This window comes from Antechinus flavipes, chromosome 4 (assembly GCF_016432865.1).
Source record: "Antechinus flavipes isolate AdamAnt ecotype Samford, QLD, Australia chromosome 4, AdamAnt_v2, whole genome shotgun sequence".
Classification (NCBI taxonomy): Eukaryota; Metazoa; Chordata; class Mammalia; order Dasyuromorphia; family Dasyuridae; genus Antechinus; species Antechinus flavipes.
This window is the reverse complement of record NC_067401.1, coordinates 100,321,245-100,339,466: the sequence shown is the minus strand read 5'-3', so window position 1 is coordinate 100,339,466 and position 18,222 is coordinate 100,321,245. Positions and strand designations below refer to the sequence as shown.

The 18,222-nt window shown below is 35.3% G+C and overlaps 1 protein-coding gene across 1 annotated transcript in view; it reads left to right on the top strand.

The window, feature by feature from the left end:
- Nucleotides 1-760: 760 nt before the first annotated feature.
- Nucleotides 761-18,222, top strand: part of DISC1 (DISC1 scaffold protein) — an 88,393-nt gene continuing 70,931 nt past the window's right edge. The window contains exon 1 of the mRNA XM_051993617.1: nucleotides 761-3,156. Within this exon, the coding sequence (XP_051849577.1) occupies nucleotides 3,128-3,156 (29 nt within the window). The 5' untranslated portion in view covers nucleotides 761-3,127. The remainder of the gene's footprint in view (nucleotides 3,157-18,222) is intronic.

Here is an 18,222-nt window from a genome sequence, read left to right as displayed (position 1 = left end):
TCAGGAAATGACAATACTAATGTTGGAGGGGATGTGGGAAAACTGGGACACTGATACATTGTTGGTGGAATTGTGAATACATCCAACCATTCTGGAGAGCGATTTGGAACTATGCTCAAAAAGTTATCAAACTGTGCATACCCTTTGATCCAGCAGTGTTTCTACTGGGCTTATACCCCAAAGAGATACTAAAGAAGGGAAAGGGACTTGTATGTGCCAAAATGTTTGTGGCAGCCCTTTTTGTAGTGACCAGAAACTGGAAACTGAGTGGATGCCCAACAATTGAAGAATGGCTAAATAAATTGTGGCATATGAATATTATGGAATATTATTGTTCTGTAAGAAATGACCAGCAGGATGATTTCAGAAAGGCCTGGAGAGACTTACATGAACTGATGCTAAGTGAAATGAGCAGGATCGGGAGATCATTATATACTTCAACAACAATGCTATATGATGATCAATTCTGATGGACGTGGTTCTCTTCAACAATAAATCTTCCCGATTTTAAAGCAAACTCTCTCCTATGTCACACAATCCTATAATACTGGTTAGGATGAGTAATTAAAGAAAATTCTACTTCTTGCTATTCTTTACACATTAACCCTCCATATCTTATCTTTGGGGATTTTTACTAGCTGTGCCCCATGCCTAAACCTTTCCTTAATCTCAGTATCTTCCTTTTGAGACTACTCCCAGTTAATCTTGTATATATCTTATAATCTTGCATACTTTTGTATATTGTTGTTTGACATTAAAATGTGAACTTCTTCATAGCAGGAGCTGTCTTTTCTCTTCCTTTGTAATAAATGCTTGTGGTCTTGATTTGACTTGGCCAAGTAAAATTTTTGTTCTCCTCAAAGATGCATTTGTACCAGATTAGTATTATAGTTACCATATCTCTATGGTCTGCAAAGTGTTTTACCTGCTTCAGCACCCATGTTGTTATGACTTCAGTCTTATTCAACATTAATGTTCCCCTTCCTTTTCACATTTCCCTCACACATCACATAACACTTTGCTTTGCAACTCTAATGCACTTACCATGCAGTCATGTATATTATGGTTATCTGTGTGGCTTTTCCCTTGCTTAAATGAGCACTTCATAATGCTAGGAGTGGTATCTTACCTAAAATGTACAAACCACCCATGCACTAGCACTTTGTATAATACTCTGCAGGCTCTTAAAATGCCTTTACATGTTTATTGATTGAATGAATGAATGTTTAAAATGAGGGAAGAGAACCCCACTGATTAGTATGTTCTTTTCCCCTGTCTCTATTGTTGAGTCATAGAATTTGACCAAAATGACCGCTACTCATTCTATTGAGCCCTAAAATTTATGCCCATGACATACATAATCCTGGATCTGCTATCATAGGTATCTGATCAGGTTGAAGGATGAAAGGATTTGAGAGATAAAGAGGAAGGGAAAAAAAATAAAAGGATCAGGCTTTCAGGAGTTCCAAGTCATTATTCATGATCAGTTAATCAATCAAAAAACATTGACTTAGGAACAATATGTCTAACTCTCTGCAGCTAAAATGAGGCAATGCTATTGTGCTGCCTTAAGGAAATAGAACACATTTTCAATGTTTTTTAACTTATAGGAAGACAGGCTCTTGGCACACAAAGTTATGGTACTTTTATATTAGTCTAGTGAAAGTGATACCAAAGATTCAGCTCTTTGGAGCTCAGTATCTTCCTGTGGACTTGAGTTCAATGAGGAATAGATTTGTCTTCAGCAACTTATTTTCAAAGTGACCTTGAGGATGCTGTCTTAAATTAAAAAAAACAAAAACAATAACAATAACAATAACAATAACAACCACTCTCAAATCCTCCCCCCGGCAAAAAAAAAAAAAAAAAAAAAAAAAAAGCAAAAGCAAAAATAAACAAAACCAACCACTTAGGTTAATTGCTATTTCATTTACCTCTTTGGGAGATTCTGAGGTTTTGTGCAAACCAGAATATAGAGGAAAATTCAGAAATGTGTTGTGGTTGGCAGATATATGTAATAAAAAAGGAGTGCGAATAAGATGGCGGGGGAAGCAATTGTTTGGCCTACTTCACTTATATTTTGTTCTTGCTCAACTTTTTTTTTTTCATGACAATCAAGGAGGGTATTGATAGGCAGATAGACTTGGTAGCCTTGACATCTACACAGCTCCTGTGGAAATCTTTTGTGTAAAGTCCCCAAAATGTGTATTGGGAACATAGGACCTTTATTAGGGATCTAACAGGAATTAAAGAGAATTTCCTAACTTTACTTCACACCATTTTTTTTGGGGGGGGAGGGGGCAGCATACACAGCAAATTAGTACGAAAAATAGTCAAAAGAATAAAATAAATCTCAATGGCATGGCAACCCAGCTGTGCTTTATTGATCATGGCTAATTGTACCTGCTCCTAGCCTCAGATATAAAATAAAAGAATTGTTAATCTTGTTAGTGTAGAGGCTTTTTAGGGTGAAGCTTTTTAGTCACTGCCCCATTTCAGAGAACTGATAGTCTCCCAAAAATGATCCTGAAAAGCAAAACCCCAGAAGATGGTAGTAAAGAAAAGTTTGGCAATCACGAGATCAACAAGCGGAGCAGAGACAAGGTATATTTAGTAGAAAGTAGAAATGTGGTATCTTATGCAGAAACAAGATACCAGCAATTATGACCTGCCAACCACAGATTTATCTTTGGTGAATTGAATGGTAAAAAGAACTAATGCACCTTTAAACTCTGAACAGCAGAATAAGACCAACAGTGTTTTATTGAATTGAATTCTTTGCTGATAATCTCATAAGTACTATCTCAGTAAAATAGCTCCTGATTCTTCCATTGGTTTCTGTCTTCTAATCATCACCAACCTTATTTTTTGGCTCCCAGACAAAGCACAAAGATGAGATCCTATATGTAGGAAGATATGTGAAGATGCTAAGCAAGTCAATTAATCATTCTGAATTTCAGTTCACTTCTGTAAGTTGAAGGGGTTGGACTCTTCATAGAATAAGACAGTTTTACTTTTTTTGTCTATTTTTGAGTGCTTTAGATCAATTTATAAATCTTCTTATATTAACTTTACTTTTTTCCTGCTCCCAACAGAGAACAGTGTGAAGGAAAATATTGTGAAGTACATGGAAATACTGGAAGATAAATTGCACAGGTAAGGATAATACACAGATAAAATTCCATTAATGATTTCAATCAAACATTTTAAAATGCTTACAATGTGCCAGGTACTGAACTAAGTAATGGAGGCACAAGACAGTTCCTGACTTCAAGGTATCCCAATCTACAACATGCAAACACACATATAAAGAGTAAGCTATATTTAGCATAAATAGAAAATAATTAATGAAGAGAAGTCACTGGAATATGAAGAGTTGGAGAAGTTTTCCTGGGAAATTAGTTGAGACATAAAGAGAGCAGGGAGGTCAGTTGGTGGAGTAGAAGAGGAAGAACATTCTCGGCATGGGAGATAGCTAGAATGTCTACAGCTGAGAGATGGAGTGTTTTGTTTTTGTGATAGTCACATGTTTCATAGATATGAAAATATTGAAAAGATAGGAAAGGGTTAGATTATGAAGGGCTTCCCAAATAGTTTTCTTATAGTAGAATTTATTTAAAATTAATGATACCTTCATGATGTCAATCCAAGTTTTAGGAATCTTGAAAATGTAATTCAGTACAGTCTCTTTCTATAATAAGTAAACAAGCTATCAGATGGGCTTTGAATACATAGGGAGAGTGAGTATCATGGATGCTTATTTTCCATCCCTTTTTTACTACTTTATTTATTTGGGAGAATCCAACATTTTGGAGGAACCTAAATTTTAAGGCTAGGAAGAAATTCCATGAATTTCATGTTTCAGAGTAAGAAAGAAAATCTTGTTGATGTTGCTAAAATTTGAATTTGTATCTCAATCTGCTTTCCTTTCACTGTCATGGAGGGAGTCCTGTGGATTTTAAACCAGTTCATGCATGTTTTGGAACAATGAAAAAATGTACATTATAGGTTCTGTTTTGAATCCTAAATCAAAACCAGCGTGAAAATTCCTGGTTCATTTTTTTTTTTTTTTTGCCTTCAATAGGAATGTACATTTGAAAAATGTACATTATGTTATAGCATATCAAGAAAATTTCAGTTCCTGATGACGTCCTTTAAAAAAAGCAACCAAATAAATCACAGCTACTAAATTCTACTCCTAATTAGGAAAGCAAGTTCTGAAACACAATAAAGACCTTCTTCCTAGATAGTTATTTATTTTTACCAAGACAGTTTGCTACTATTTTGGAAATTGTTAAATAACCTACTGGTAGGCTATTTCTCAAAGCATTAACTATTAAAATAGATACTATGCCAGTAGGGACCTCTTTCCCTTAAGAGTTTGTAAGAGGAGAGATCAGATTCCTGAGGTATACTCTGAAATCTTAATAAGGTCATATTTGTGTCTAACAGTATGCAAGCAACTTTTAAAAATCATTGACTTATCATTTGCTTCCATATGAGAAATTTTGGGTACCAGAAAGATGGGAGAAGCTGGAATCAGTGTGGCATTGACACAGCAAAGAGTATGTGAGAAGTTTCTTTTATTTCTAGGACTTATGCTAATGTAAGGAGCCCTAGAATAATGTTGACTTGTCTCCTTCCCCAGTTTGGAGATACTGAGACAAAATATTTTCCTGGTTTTCTTTTGGTCATTTTCCTGAAAGCCTCTCTCTGTACCCTTCTGCAGCCTTTTCAAAATGAGGAGACAATACCACACATATGCCATAATTAATTTTCCTGCTAGATTTAGTAGTATATCAGTCTTTCTTCCTTATTTCCAAAATTAAGCAAAACGTGACTTACCTGACATTCAAATACACACATATGTTTATGGGCATGAAAAAAGATATGTATATCAACAAAATTATGCTATTTAAACAGGAGTCTTTTCTTTTGATATCTTCTTAGTAATTGCTAGTGACTTAATGATAATTGCTAGGTATTAGAAACAATTTTGTAGAACTTATTTTCTCTTAAGTTATTTGAGAGATTTTGGAATATCTCTAGTTGATTGCTCATGTGTAATTTTTTCAGTATCTTTTTTTTTTACAATTTTCAGCAATTTCACCATTTTTATTCATCAATCTAGGACAGAAGTAGCATATTTATCAAATCTGAGACATATAACTACCATAGGAACGTAAGGGCAGATAAATAGGTAGATCTCTGTCTGGGCCCAGAGTCAGGTAGATTTCAGTTCAAATTCAATCTCAGATATTTGCTAGCCAATCCTGGGTAAATAATTTAACCTCTGTTTGTCTCAGTCTTTTCATCTGTTAAATGGGAATAATAATTAAGTATATCACTGTGGGTTGTTCTGTGAATCAAATGAGATAATAATTGTGAGCTATTTAGCATTGTGCCTGGAACATATTGAGTGCTATATAAATGTTAACTATTATTATCTTTACAAACTAGAATGTGAGGCTAAGTCCAACAAGATGATTTTTAATAGGAATAAATATGAAGTCTTATATTTCAGTTAAAACAAATTTTATAAGCAAGTGATGGATTAACAGTGGCCTAAAAGTTTGATGACTTTAGTGAATTGCAAATTCATTATGAATCACCTATTTAATATGGCAGTGAAAAACTCATGCACTCAAAAATTACAGCAAGAATTATAATATCCAGGATGACAAAGAATAGTTCTAAGATATTCTATTCTGATCTGGTGACCCCTGGCTAATTTAATAAAGGTGTCTCATTTTTAACAAAGATGAAATGGAAATTTTCTAAGTGAAAGTGACCAGAGCAGAGATCCATTGAAAGAATTAGGAAAATTTAGCCTGAGAAGATATTTAGCCTAGAAGAGTGAAGGATATGATAGCCTTGTATAAGTATTTTAAGGGTTAATGTGGAAGGTTTTCTCAACTTTGTCCAATGGTGCAAGCAGAAAAAGAAATGTATTTGAGTTTAATGTCAGAATTTTTTTCCCAACGATTTGAGCCATCCAAAAGTTGAATAGATTGTCTCAGTAGGTTTTGCACATCCCCTGATAAAAGACAGATAAGCTAGGGGAAATAAAGATGTATTTTTTTCAACTTAAAAATTAGATAGTCAAAAATCCATGAGGAAATAGAATAAAACTCAAGCTACCCCTCTTTGAGGGAAATTAGGTTTGGAAATCACAAGCTGAGAATACTTTTGAACTGAATGGACTGTTTCTGCCCTAGTTTAACAGAAAAACCTCTCATAAGCTAGTGTCTAGGAGCCAGAGTTAGATTTAAAATCTTTTGCTATTTTGAAAACAAACCAACCAACTTATATATGGTGGCTTTAAAATTTTTGTTCCTATTTTGAAGTGCTTAAAGCTATGCAAAGATATGGCTGGGATGGCAGGACAAAAATGGAGGTCTGCTCAAAGTCCTTACTTATTGCTTTTATAGGAAAGGAATTTTCTGGATAGACAGACTGATTGATCAACATATAGATTGATTGATAGAACATTTATTAAGTACTTAGTGTATTCAAGACACTGTTCTAAGCATTGGAAAAGAAATGTGAGAAAAAGACAAATTGGATGTAAGTGAGGGAGCACTGTGCAATGTCACCAGCCTCACTTTCTTCTCCAGAGCCATCTGGATCCAGTGATCAGATGTAGATCAGGATGAGTACAGATGGCTCTAGATGTAGTGGGAGCGCCTGAATTTTTAAGCTAAGGTCTTTCACAGGTCTTAGTATGGCTGAAGCCACACCCATTCAGTGATTAAGGCTACATAAGAAATGAGGCAGAGAATGGCCTCTTAAAAAAATTCAATCTGGTACCACTATGCACCTGTCAGATGGGTTAAGATGACAAATGTTGGAGGGGATGTGGGAAACTGGGACACTAATACATTGTTGATGGAATTGTGAACAGATCCAGCCATTCTGGAGAGCAATTTGGAACTACGCTCAAAAAGTTTTCAGTGCATATTCTTTGAAGGGAAAATTTAGAACACAAGGTCTTGAAAGGGTCAATGTTGAAAATAAAAAGCTTTAATTTAAAAAAAGAGAGATAACACATGTTTAAAAAATTTAAAAAAAGAAAGGGAGAGAGAAAAAAGTTGAAACTCAAAATTTTACAAAAATAAAAATACTATTAAAATAAAAAATTTAAAAATTCAAAAAAAAAAAAAACCCACAACAAAAACAAAGTGATAATTGTATGCTTTAATATATATTCAGATTCCATAGTTGTTTCTCTGGATGTGGATAGTACTTTCCATCATTAGTCTTTTGAAACTTAGTTAGATCATTGTATTTCTGAGAAATGCAAAGTCTATCAAATTTGATCATCTGTACAGTGTTATTCTGTGTATAGAGTTTTTGTTCTGCTCACTTCAAAAAAAAATTCAATCTGGGAGAAATGATATAAGATTAGGCTTTAAAGAAGGAAAACCATATATAAAAGGGAATTGAAGGAATCAGGGAATGGAGGTGAGGGGAAGAGAATCAAGTTGGGAGAATAGGCTGCTGAGCCATACATGGCTAAAGTGGAGATATGTTCAAAAGGAGGTTCCTCCTGTCCTTATATACAAAATCCCATATCTCATCAGGTGGAATTTGCTTAATGTTAAATAAAGGGCACAGTTGACATTTATTTCATGGATATGAATTATATAAAAAACCAATCTACATATTTCAGGGCCAAAGATTGACCCTTAGAATTTATTCCCAATGGGATTTGCTTTGGGGTATCAGGAGTCATGGGATGGTTCCCTAAATGTGCCTTTCCTTTTCCCTAATTTAATATCTAACTTTTTACGTACAGAGGGGTCTCATTTGTGTTTGTTATCATTTCCATATGCTCCAGACTGCCTGTTCTTTATCAAACCATCAGAAAAAAAAAGTTAGGTGAGGAGAGCAGCTGGAATGACTTTTTCTATGCAGCCTTCCAGAGTCAGTGGCTAAATCTTGCCTTGTGAAACATAAAAGAGTGACCTGCCAAGGAGGCAGAAGCTGAGCCTGCATGAAATGATGGGGTATCCTGTAGTCTGTTTTCCTTGTTCTCTAATCTTACTAGCATGCATCTGAGCCAGGAAAGTTAAAACTTTCTGCTTTGACAGTGGAGGCTCTGGCTCTTCCTTTTCTTTGAAGCTTAGAGTCATCAAAAATTTTAAATTTAAGCTTCTTGGCCCTCATAATCAAACCTGGTTTTATCTTCATTAAGCCTACAATTCATAGAGGCATTTCTTAGATTCATAGATGGGTTTTGTTTTCCGATAGATTTAATTTTCAATCTTTCAAAAGTATTTGGGAGAAAATTACTATTAAATAGAAGATCTCATGTTTTCAGGTATCGGTGGCCAAGTCTCTTCTGCTGTGGCAGATATTTTCATATATACAAACATATATACATGCACATGTACATATGATACACTTCCTTTGCTCTCCCTCTTTATTTCCATTTCTCAATAGTATTTCCATTTGCTTTCTGAGATTATAGCCTCCCTACAAAATACACATTTGAATTTAATCTATATTATCATGAAGCTAGTAAATACCAGGTCAAAGGTACTTTTAATGCCATAAAGATAATGAAGATTTTTTAAAAATCTTATTAGAAATTTACTTGAAATCTTAGAAATTAATTTTTATGTTGTTAATTAGATGTAAAATAAGTAGAGGGATCATTGGGGTTTCTGACCAGGCTTTTTTATTATTAGTAATGGCAACTATGGCTAACTCAAATACTTCTAGCTCCTTTTTAGCTACTTGAACTGGATGGCCATAATTATACACATACAAATGATATTTCCCAAACAAGGAGAGGATAGTATATGGTATCACATATATCCCTCTTCCTCTCATGACATTCTGTCTTCTTCTTAAATTTTAAAGAAGGAACCCCCCAAATACTATGAGGAACCTGAAGAGAATGGGGAAATTTTTAGCTGGAAGGCAGAAGGAAGAATCAGGAAAGTAGCCCATAGGATGTAGCATGTGATTAGGACCTAAAAGGAAGAATGGGACTAAAACAGATGGAGATCATTCCAAAAAGAGCAGATGGCACGAACACAGAGATAGAAGAGGGCAGGACAATAATACAGATGGTGAGTAATTCAATTTGACAAGAAGGGGAATAATATAAAATAAGACTAAAAGTAAGATTGGGTCTAGATCACTGACAGCCTTGAATGCCAGGATCAGGAGTTTAGGCTTTTTTCAGTAAGTATTGTGGACCCACTGAAGGTTTTTGAGTGATGTGATCAGAGTAACATGTTAGGACAACAATTCAGGCAGTGGTTTATAAAAAGTAGAGAGAACAGACTAGAGGATTTGAAGGCTATTTTAAGAGAGGAGATGAGATAAGAGCTTAAACTCGGGTAGTTTATAATAAAAGTGAACTGTGAAAGGAAAAAAAAAGGTGGCTATGATTAGAGAAGACAGATGAGAGTATAGGAAGGAGTGAAGAAAAAAATGAGATTAGTATCCTGGGATATGCGTTAAGATCTTCAAACAGAAATAAATACCATATAATCATTTTTGAGGTTTTGGTTTTTTTTTTTTCTTTTTAAACATGACAGTTGAAGGCATCAGAAAATTCTTATTCTAGATATGTTGCTACTAATCTTCACTAACTAGTCCTTGCAATGGATTTTGAACTTTTGACTCAATTCACAGGCAAGACTTAGAAATGAATGAGATCTTCAAAGATCCTAGACATGATTAAAAGAAAAAGGAGGAGAGATTACAAAATTCTTATATTTTTAGTTCAGCCATTTTCAGTGGCTTCATACATTAGAATAAATCAGGGAGTTCCTGAGATTAGAGCAAGGTTTCCAAGGTTCAAAAGACAGGAGAAATCTCAGAATGTTTGAGTTGGGTCACTCCCCAAAAGAAGGGTCAAACAAAGAGATTCTTATGGGGCAAAAAAGGAGTGGGCCTAGTGACCTGAAGTTCAACTAATTTGCATATTAGTTTTAATTGAGCCTCCCCTAAGGTGGTTCCTACCAGGCTTTATGGTTTACCCATGTAATCTCTGCTCCTGAGGAGGCTGAGGTGGATGAATTTTTTGTGTTTGGCTGTTTTTCATTGGGGTTTCTTTGACTTGTAAGCTTTACATTATGTATTTCATATATGTTTCATATATACATATTTTCCGACCATTAGAATGTTTCTTGAAATCAGGAACTAATTCTTTTTTGTATAGTATACCTCCCAAGTCACATTGCATTAGAAAGTGTTATACAAAATAATAGTCCTTGTCTTTAAGAAACTTACATTCTGTTGATAGCATATGCTAAGTATAATCCTGAGGGTTTATGGCTTATGATATGATGTTCCTGATCCCCTCCACTTTCAGTGTAGATGTTATTATCAATCACCTTCTCGGAAAGAATATTACTGAGAAGGTAGAGCAAAAATAATAATTATAGAACATTTCTCCCATCTTGGAGGCAAACTCTTCCTTTGCACAGGAATACTAGATCTCCAGTAAAAGTGATCTCAAACTTACAATATGATGGCATTCATAGAGCTAAGGGATACCTACTTTCTCCTGTCTCTAGAAATTCTTTTCTTATTATAGAATATTATCCTGTAGGGATGGCTGTATGCTGGACTTGGAGAATTGGTGCTTTTCTAGAATCCTTAGCCAGCAGTATTCTTGCTCACAAGAGATTCTTCTTCATCCTTGGGTGGATCAGGAAGCAACTAACTCTCCCTCTCTTCACTCTTTTTCTTCCCAATAAAAGAACATACCCAGCAACTCAAAGCAACCCTCCTCACTTGAAGGTCTCCGGGGAAGCAAGAGAGAGATCATTTGCTCAAACCTTTTGCACACACACATAGTTCTGGCTCAGCCTCTCCTGAGTCATCATTCCCTCTGCCTCCAGATCAAATTAGAAAGATTTTTGGCCTCAAGACTCCAAACTTTCAATCACGCATAATTGGAAACTGCCTATCCCAAGTTTCATGTGTTGGATTGGAACCAACCAAGAAAAACTTGGCACATTTTTGGTCTAACCCACCATGAAGGGCAAATTCAAGTATTCTCGAAGGACCTGGCTCTTACTGGCCAGTCTGCTCCCCCATTACATTTGTATCTCTAATGCTTCCCTACCCCTTGCATATAGAAAATATAGAAATAAAAATGTTTATCAATTGATTTATTTATGAAACTAGAAAAGTCTATTTTATTTTGTTAGCGTTTACTGGCCTTTCTTTATCTGTACATTTTCTCATGTTCTTCCAAGAAGGCCATCCACTTTCATCTTGGCTTGTGAATCTTCCCCCTATATGGTAATAGCTTACATAACTAAGTACTTTTTTTCAAAATAACCTAGTTAGGCAGGTATTTAAATAATAATGATATACAAATCCTTTAATTCTTCCAATCTATTTTCTGGTGTACAAAATGAAGATTTAACATATGTGCTATCTATTTTATAAAGTTATTGAAAAGAAAATAGTTTTAACCTTAAAGTAAGTGTGTTATTATTGTTATCATCTCCATTTAATGTATTAAAATGGAAGTTCAGAATGACAAAAGGGAGGTAATATTGATAACAACCTACATTTCTTTAGCTTTAAGCTTTGCAAGGTACTCTCTCTCTGTCTCTCTGTCTCTTTCTACATATATATTCTTGCTATTTGTAACAACATTATAAATAAGGAAGGTTCTAATATTATACTCATTTTATAGAAGAGGGAATTGAGGAAATGACTTGTACAGAGTCACTCAGTAAGTGTCTGAGATTAAATTTGAATGCAGATCTTCCTTACTCCAAGTACAGAATCTTATGGAAAACAACATTAATTTGCACACCTAAATCACCTAAATACAAGTGTTGTGTTTTCTGTGCTACATGCTGTCCTCCTGCCTGTCTCTACTATAAAAATTGTTCCCATTATTCAAAGCTCAGTTTAAAGCTTTATGTCTTTGAATCCTTCTGTGATCTGGATTCAAATCCCATTTCTATCGCATACTAATTGTATGACCATCAACAAGTTATTTAATCATCCAGGATTTCTGTTATCCAGCTGAGAGTGGTCTTTCCTTCCTCAGAATTTCTATACAGTAACAAATCCATCCCTGATTTGAAACTACTAGTTAGCTTTGGTCTTTAGAAGCAAAAAAAAACAAATGAGATAATCTAGAATTGACTTAGATACTCACTAGCTATGTGAACCTAGGTTAAGTCACTTATTCTCTGTCAGCCCCAGGTTCCTCAGTCATAAAATGTAGATAATATTAGCAGCTTCCCAGGGTTATTGTGAAAAATCACATGACATGATGAAAAATGCTATTTACCTTGAGAGAGAACTGACATGAGTACAGAATGAAGCATCTTTTTTCCACTTTATTTGTCTTTTTTTTTTTTTTTTTTGCAACATAATCACTGTGGAAATATTTTGCATGACTTCATTATATAATAGGAATCATATTGCTTGCCTTCTCAATGAGTGGTGGTTTTTTTTTCATAAAAAGGTCTTAAGTCCAAATGGTGATTTGTTTTAGGTACATATTACTGGATATTTTATTCCTACTACTACCATCTAAAATTTTGTTTTGCTTCTCATGGATTCTTTAATTTTAAATCTAAATAAAGAGACAAGGGTAGTATAACATGACTTGGGACTTTGTCAACTTGTATCCACCCCAAATTCCAATTTTTAATTATAGTGGTATTTGAGGATAATACTTTTGATCTCTGTGTTATTCATATCTAATCTATCATGTATTTGGGCTTCTGGTCTTAACTAATTCATGCTTGAGAATTTGGAAGCCTAAGCAGTAATGGCCACAGAATGGGAAAAGGAAGAACAACCCCTACTATATTTTTAGGTGAAGAAAAAAAAAAGATTTCATATTGAGCAAGTCATTTCACCTCTGAATTTTACCTTCCTTATGTACTGATGGCATTATAGCATGCGGCTATGCTACCTACTTCAAAGGTTTGATATAGGAATCAGATAATATAAAATACCTGGAAACCTTCAAACACAGTGCAAGTCGTATTCCTATTAACCTTTAGTTTTGATTTACATTGGTTTACATTCATTCCATGCTTCTTATTACCCTCTGAAACCGTTTTTGTGAGATCATAGGATCTGATCTAAGGCTAGAAGGATCTTAAGGGAGATTCAGTCTAAAAGAAACTGGATGTTTAGAATTTAGAATAATCTGAATAAAGACAAATCATATGGAGCTCATGCTGTCAATAAATGAGAAGATATAGAAAGAATAGAAGAGAGGCCTGAACAGCCTTGAAGAATATTTATAGTTAGGGAGCATGATATAGATGACGAACCAGCAAAGGAAACAGAGGTCATATATAAGAGAAATGGAAAACAGCATGGAGAAAAAAAATCAAAGAAAAGGAGAAAGAATCCAAGAGGGATGGAAGAGACAGAAGGGAAAGGGAACAAACATTTATTTAAGCATCTCATTTGATCGTCACAACAACTCTATGAGGTAGGTGCTATTATTATCCCCTTTTTACAATTGAGAAAACTGAGGCATAAATTAAGTGACCTGCTCAGGGTCACATAGATGGTAAGTAAAAACTCCTCCTAAAGGAATTTCCAATATTCTATTCACTCTATCTACTATCCCTTTCTACAAAGAGACTAAAAAGAATGTAGATTGAAGAAAGGGCATTGGACTTGCCAATTCAGAGACCATTGATAACTTTGATGAAAATAGTGAATCACTCCAGCTGAGTGAGAAGGGAGCACATCAAATTGCAAAGATTTTCAAAGTGAATGAGAAGGGGTAAAGTAAAGATAAAGGATACAAACATCCCTTTACTCAAAAGATTTTGGCTATGAAGTGAAGAGACACATAGGAAAATGGTCTGAGGGAATGGTGAGAGCTAATAAGGAGTTTTTAGGGTAGGAGGAAGTTGAGAATGTTTATAGAGAAGGAGCCTGTAGATATGAAGAGATTGAAGATTAGAGAAAATGATATAGGGAGTAACCTGCTGGAAAAGAAATGAAAAGTTCATTTAATGGTTTGGCTGAGGTAAGAAGAAGGATCACTTTTTAGTTAGGAACCGCAATAAAAGAGAGAATGAATGAGAGATGATTTCAAGAGACTTTGAGAAGTCTCTTGACTTCCCAAGGAGAAGAGAGGAGCTCCATAATAGTCTCTTTTCTCAAATAAATATGAGGTAAGTATCAAGCAAAGGGAGAAGTTGTGAGAAAGGGAATGGTAAGGGAATCTCAAGGAGAGGCTTGGAATTGTCTTTAGAGGTGGCAGATTATAGAAAATCAATTACAGATGAATAAAAGATTGTCTTTGCTATACTGAAGTCCTACTTGACAGCAGATAAAATAGATTTGTATTGCTTCTAGATGGCATAGTTATATGATTATTTTCAGCTTCATTTAATAGTGACTAAGGTAGATTGTAGTAGTAATCCAGGATTGGGTTAGAAAATGTTTGTCAAATGGAAAGTAACTCTGGGGCTAAATGACAAGTTGAAAAGCTACCTTTCATTTTCATTTAAATTTAATACATGATCAATACTAGAGCTAATGATTTACTGGTCTTAGTAGCCATTGTTATTATAAAAACTTTATCCCTTAATCATTTATGTATTTATTCCCCTATTCAACACTTTTTATTGAAAACTAGCTATATAAATCAGGAGTGGATCCTTGGCTTCATGGAGGTTATAATCTTTGGGGGTAAGGGGAAGACATGAACATATGCAATAATTATTTAATAAATATAATGCACAATGGGATATGATGAGGTAAACGGTGCTATTGAAAATTTCAGAAAAAAGAGTGTTCCAAATCACTATTGATCAGAGAAATGCAAATTAAGACAACTCTGCGATACCACTACACACCTGTCAGATTGGCTAAGATGACAGGAAAAAATAATGATGAATGTTGGAGGGGATACGGGAAAACTGGAACACTAATGCATTGTTGGTGGAGTTGTGAACGAATCCAACCATTCTGGAGAGCAATCTGGAATTATGCCCAAAAAGTTATCAAACTGTGCACACCCTTTGATCCAGCAGTGTTTCTATTGGGCTTATATCCCAAAGAAATACTAAAGAAGGGAAAGGGACCTGTATGTGCCAAAATGTTTGTGGCAGCCCTGTTTGTAGTGGCTAGAAGCTGGAAAATGAATGGATGCCCATCAATTGGAGAATGGCTGGATAAATTGTGGTATATGAATGTTATGGAATATTATTGTTCTGTAAGAAATGACCAGCAGGATGAATACAGAGATGCTTGGAGAGATTTACATGAACTGATGCTAAGTGAAATGAGCAGAACCAGGAGATCATTATATATTTCAACAACGATATTGTATGAGGATGTATTCTGATGGAAGTGCATTTCTTTGACAAAGAGACCTAACTCAGTTTCAATTGATAAATGATGGACAGAAGCAGCTATATCCAAAGAAAGAATACTGGGAAATGAATGTGAACTATTTGCATTTTTGTTTTTCTTCCCGGGTTATCTTTACCTTCTGAATCCAATTCTTCCTGTGCAACAAGAGAACTGCTCGGTTCTGCGCACATATATTGTGTCTAGAATATACTGCAACATATCTAACATATATAGGACTGCTTGCCATCTAGGGGAGGGAGTGGAGGGAAGGAGGGGGAAAATCAGAACAGAAGCAAGTACAAGGGATAATGTTGTAAAAAAAAAAATTACCCTGGCATGGATTCTGTCAATAAAAAGTTATTATAAAATAAAATAATAATAATAAAAAAAGGAAAATTTCATGGAGAGAATATTAGGTAGGAGAGGAATTGTATATGTTGTTATAAAAAGAAGAACTCCTGATCAATAAAGCTAAAGACTTAAGAAGGAAGGATGGACTCTCTGAGGAGGGGAGATTAAAACTGAAAGTGGAAAGATTTTTTTTTTTTTAAGATTGTATGATAGAGGAGGAGGGGAAAGGGTATTGGGAATTGAAACTTCCTGGCCTGGAAGGTGATTGACATGGTGATACTGCCCACTGAAATCAGTTAATAGATTTATTGACTTCCAATGCTAAAAGTGAGTGATCACTAGGGAAGAAAGATAAGTAACTGTCTCTGAGATGTATCAGTTCTTATAGACACAGTTTCACTCAATTGTACTAAGAAAAAAGTTTGGTTAAGATTGTGTTTATATTTTCTTTTTCCATGATTCTATATTATTTATGTCTCTATACCCTTAGAAATGTTCAAACATTCCATAATGGACACGTTTTTACTACATCCATCATATGTGCCAGGAACAGTGCTTTGTAAGGCTATGAGGACAGAAACACAAGAGACCCTGCCCTAAAGGAGCTCATTTTCTTGGGGCTGAGAAGCACTCAGTAGGTATACAGAAGAATAGATATGAAATATTTTCATAGTATACTAAGCAATTTTAGAGGGACATTAACAGAAAATACAGGAGCAAATAAGACTGCTTTATTGCAGCAAATTCAAATCTCATTTAATTGAAAAATGGATTAAATCAGAAGATTTCAAGGGGGAGGGGAACCAGAAAACTTAAGCTCTTCATTGCATTATTTGTTTTTTGTTCTTGCAGTCAAGCTGAAAAGTTGAGAAAATCTAAAGGAAAAATTAATCGTGGTGTCAGTGGGAACCCCAGTAGGTAGAGAACCAATTTATCATTAATTAAATGACAAGGTTTTTAATAATTCAAGGAAGACTTGTCAAGATTGTGTGATAGTTTAATTTGCCAATGGGTGATGAACCTGTTAACTCCAGCCACATGATTAATAAAAGTAAAAATTCTCATGGAACATTTTGTGGACCCATTTCTCATGTGGGGCCATTTAAAAAAAAACATCTTGTTAATGCACATTTCTACTTCCCCTCTCCCCTCCCTCCTCCCCTCCCCCCCCTTTTACTAATGACAGTTCTCTAGAAACCTGGTAAATGTAGACAAAATATTGCATGTAAAATTTCCAGTGACTCATTTAGTGACTTTCTTCTCCAGCTGCCCTCTCCTGCTTGCTTGTACAGCCCCCCTCCCCAGTTGCTTGGAGTCACACAACAAGTGTGAGAACATTAGTTACAAAGTAGGGAGCTACAGACACTTTAGATGCTGGGAAGCTTCCCATTATATCTCTTGGCCCACATAGCACTGGGCTTTAAATCCCTTATCATAACTGCCTCAGGCGGAAAACATTTTTTTTCTCCCCCTGTAACAGCCGATGTAAAGATGACATTTCTTGAGCTGAGGGAATTTAATGTGATTGTACTGTACTCTAAGCCTCAGAAGATAATTCTGTCACTTCCATTCATCACAAAAATGGGGCCTTTGAGTTGTGCTTTTTTTCCCCCTTTCTCCTTAATTCTCCTTGATAGAAATCATAAAATTATTTAGGGGACTAGGGAGGAGAAGGATATAACAAAGATGATGACTTGTGACAATTATACAAAGCTATTTGATTGAGTTATTTCCTTTATTATTCTGGAAATGAGAAAATAAATGAACACCCCCTGGTTCTCACAAGCTGTGGTATTGGGTTGGATAGATTCTCCCTGTGAAGACTAGTAATGAGGCAGGGCCATCTCACTTTGCAAATGAGCACCGACCAGTTCCTCTTAATTGACTCTCAGCCTCCACATTTCCCTTGATTTATTGCTACTTAGCAATGTTTGTTTTTGCTCTGAGGATGGCATTTGTCAATTTTTTGTAGCTACTGAAAAGAAAATGTTCAGAAGTGAACAGCCTGGCTTTGACATGAGGTGTGCTGATTTGGGCAGTTGCCTGCTTACTAGACCATGAAGGGGAGAGACTTTTGTTGGAGATCTTTTACTGCCCTGTTTTCCAAAAGCTCTGTACCTCTAACCTGGAGCATGTATCACCTGATTTCACATATCTATAAATGGCATCTTTCATGGAAGCTTATTCAACTGAAACCAACTTCCTGGAAAATTTGGCTTTAGCTTCTTCTTCCCTCCTTATCCCTCCTCTCCTCCCCACCTCCAAGGCTGTCAGTGCTCATTTGCTTATGTAATAGGAATGATAATGATGTCTAGCTTCTGGTGTCTTAGATTACATTCTAATGGAGAATTGTCCTTAGAATAGGTTCTCCTGGGCAACAGCCATGGTTACTAGAAATGAGAATTTGGCTCCCAAATAACAGAGACTTCCTGGAATGAAAATGGAAATGGAAGGTCTCTTAATAATGTCTGTAGAACCATAAGTCTAGTAGGGAAAGGAAGTTCAAAGGCTTTCGAGTCCAATTGCTGTGTCCTAAAGATG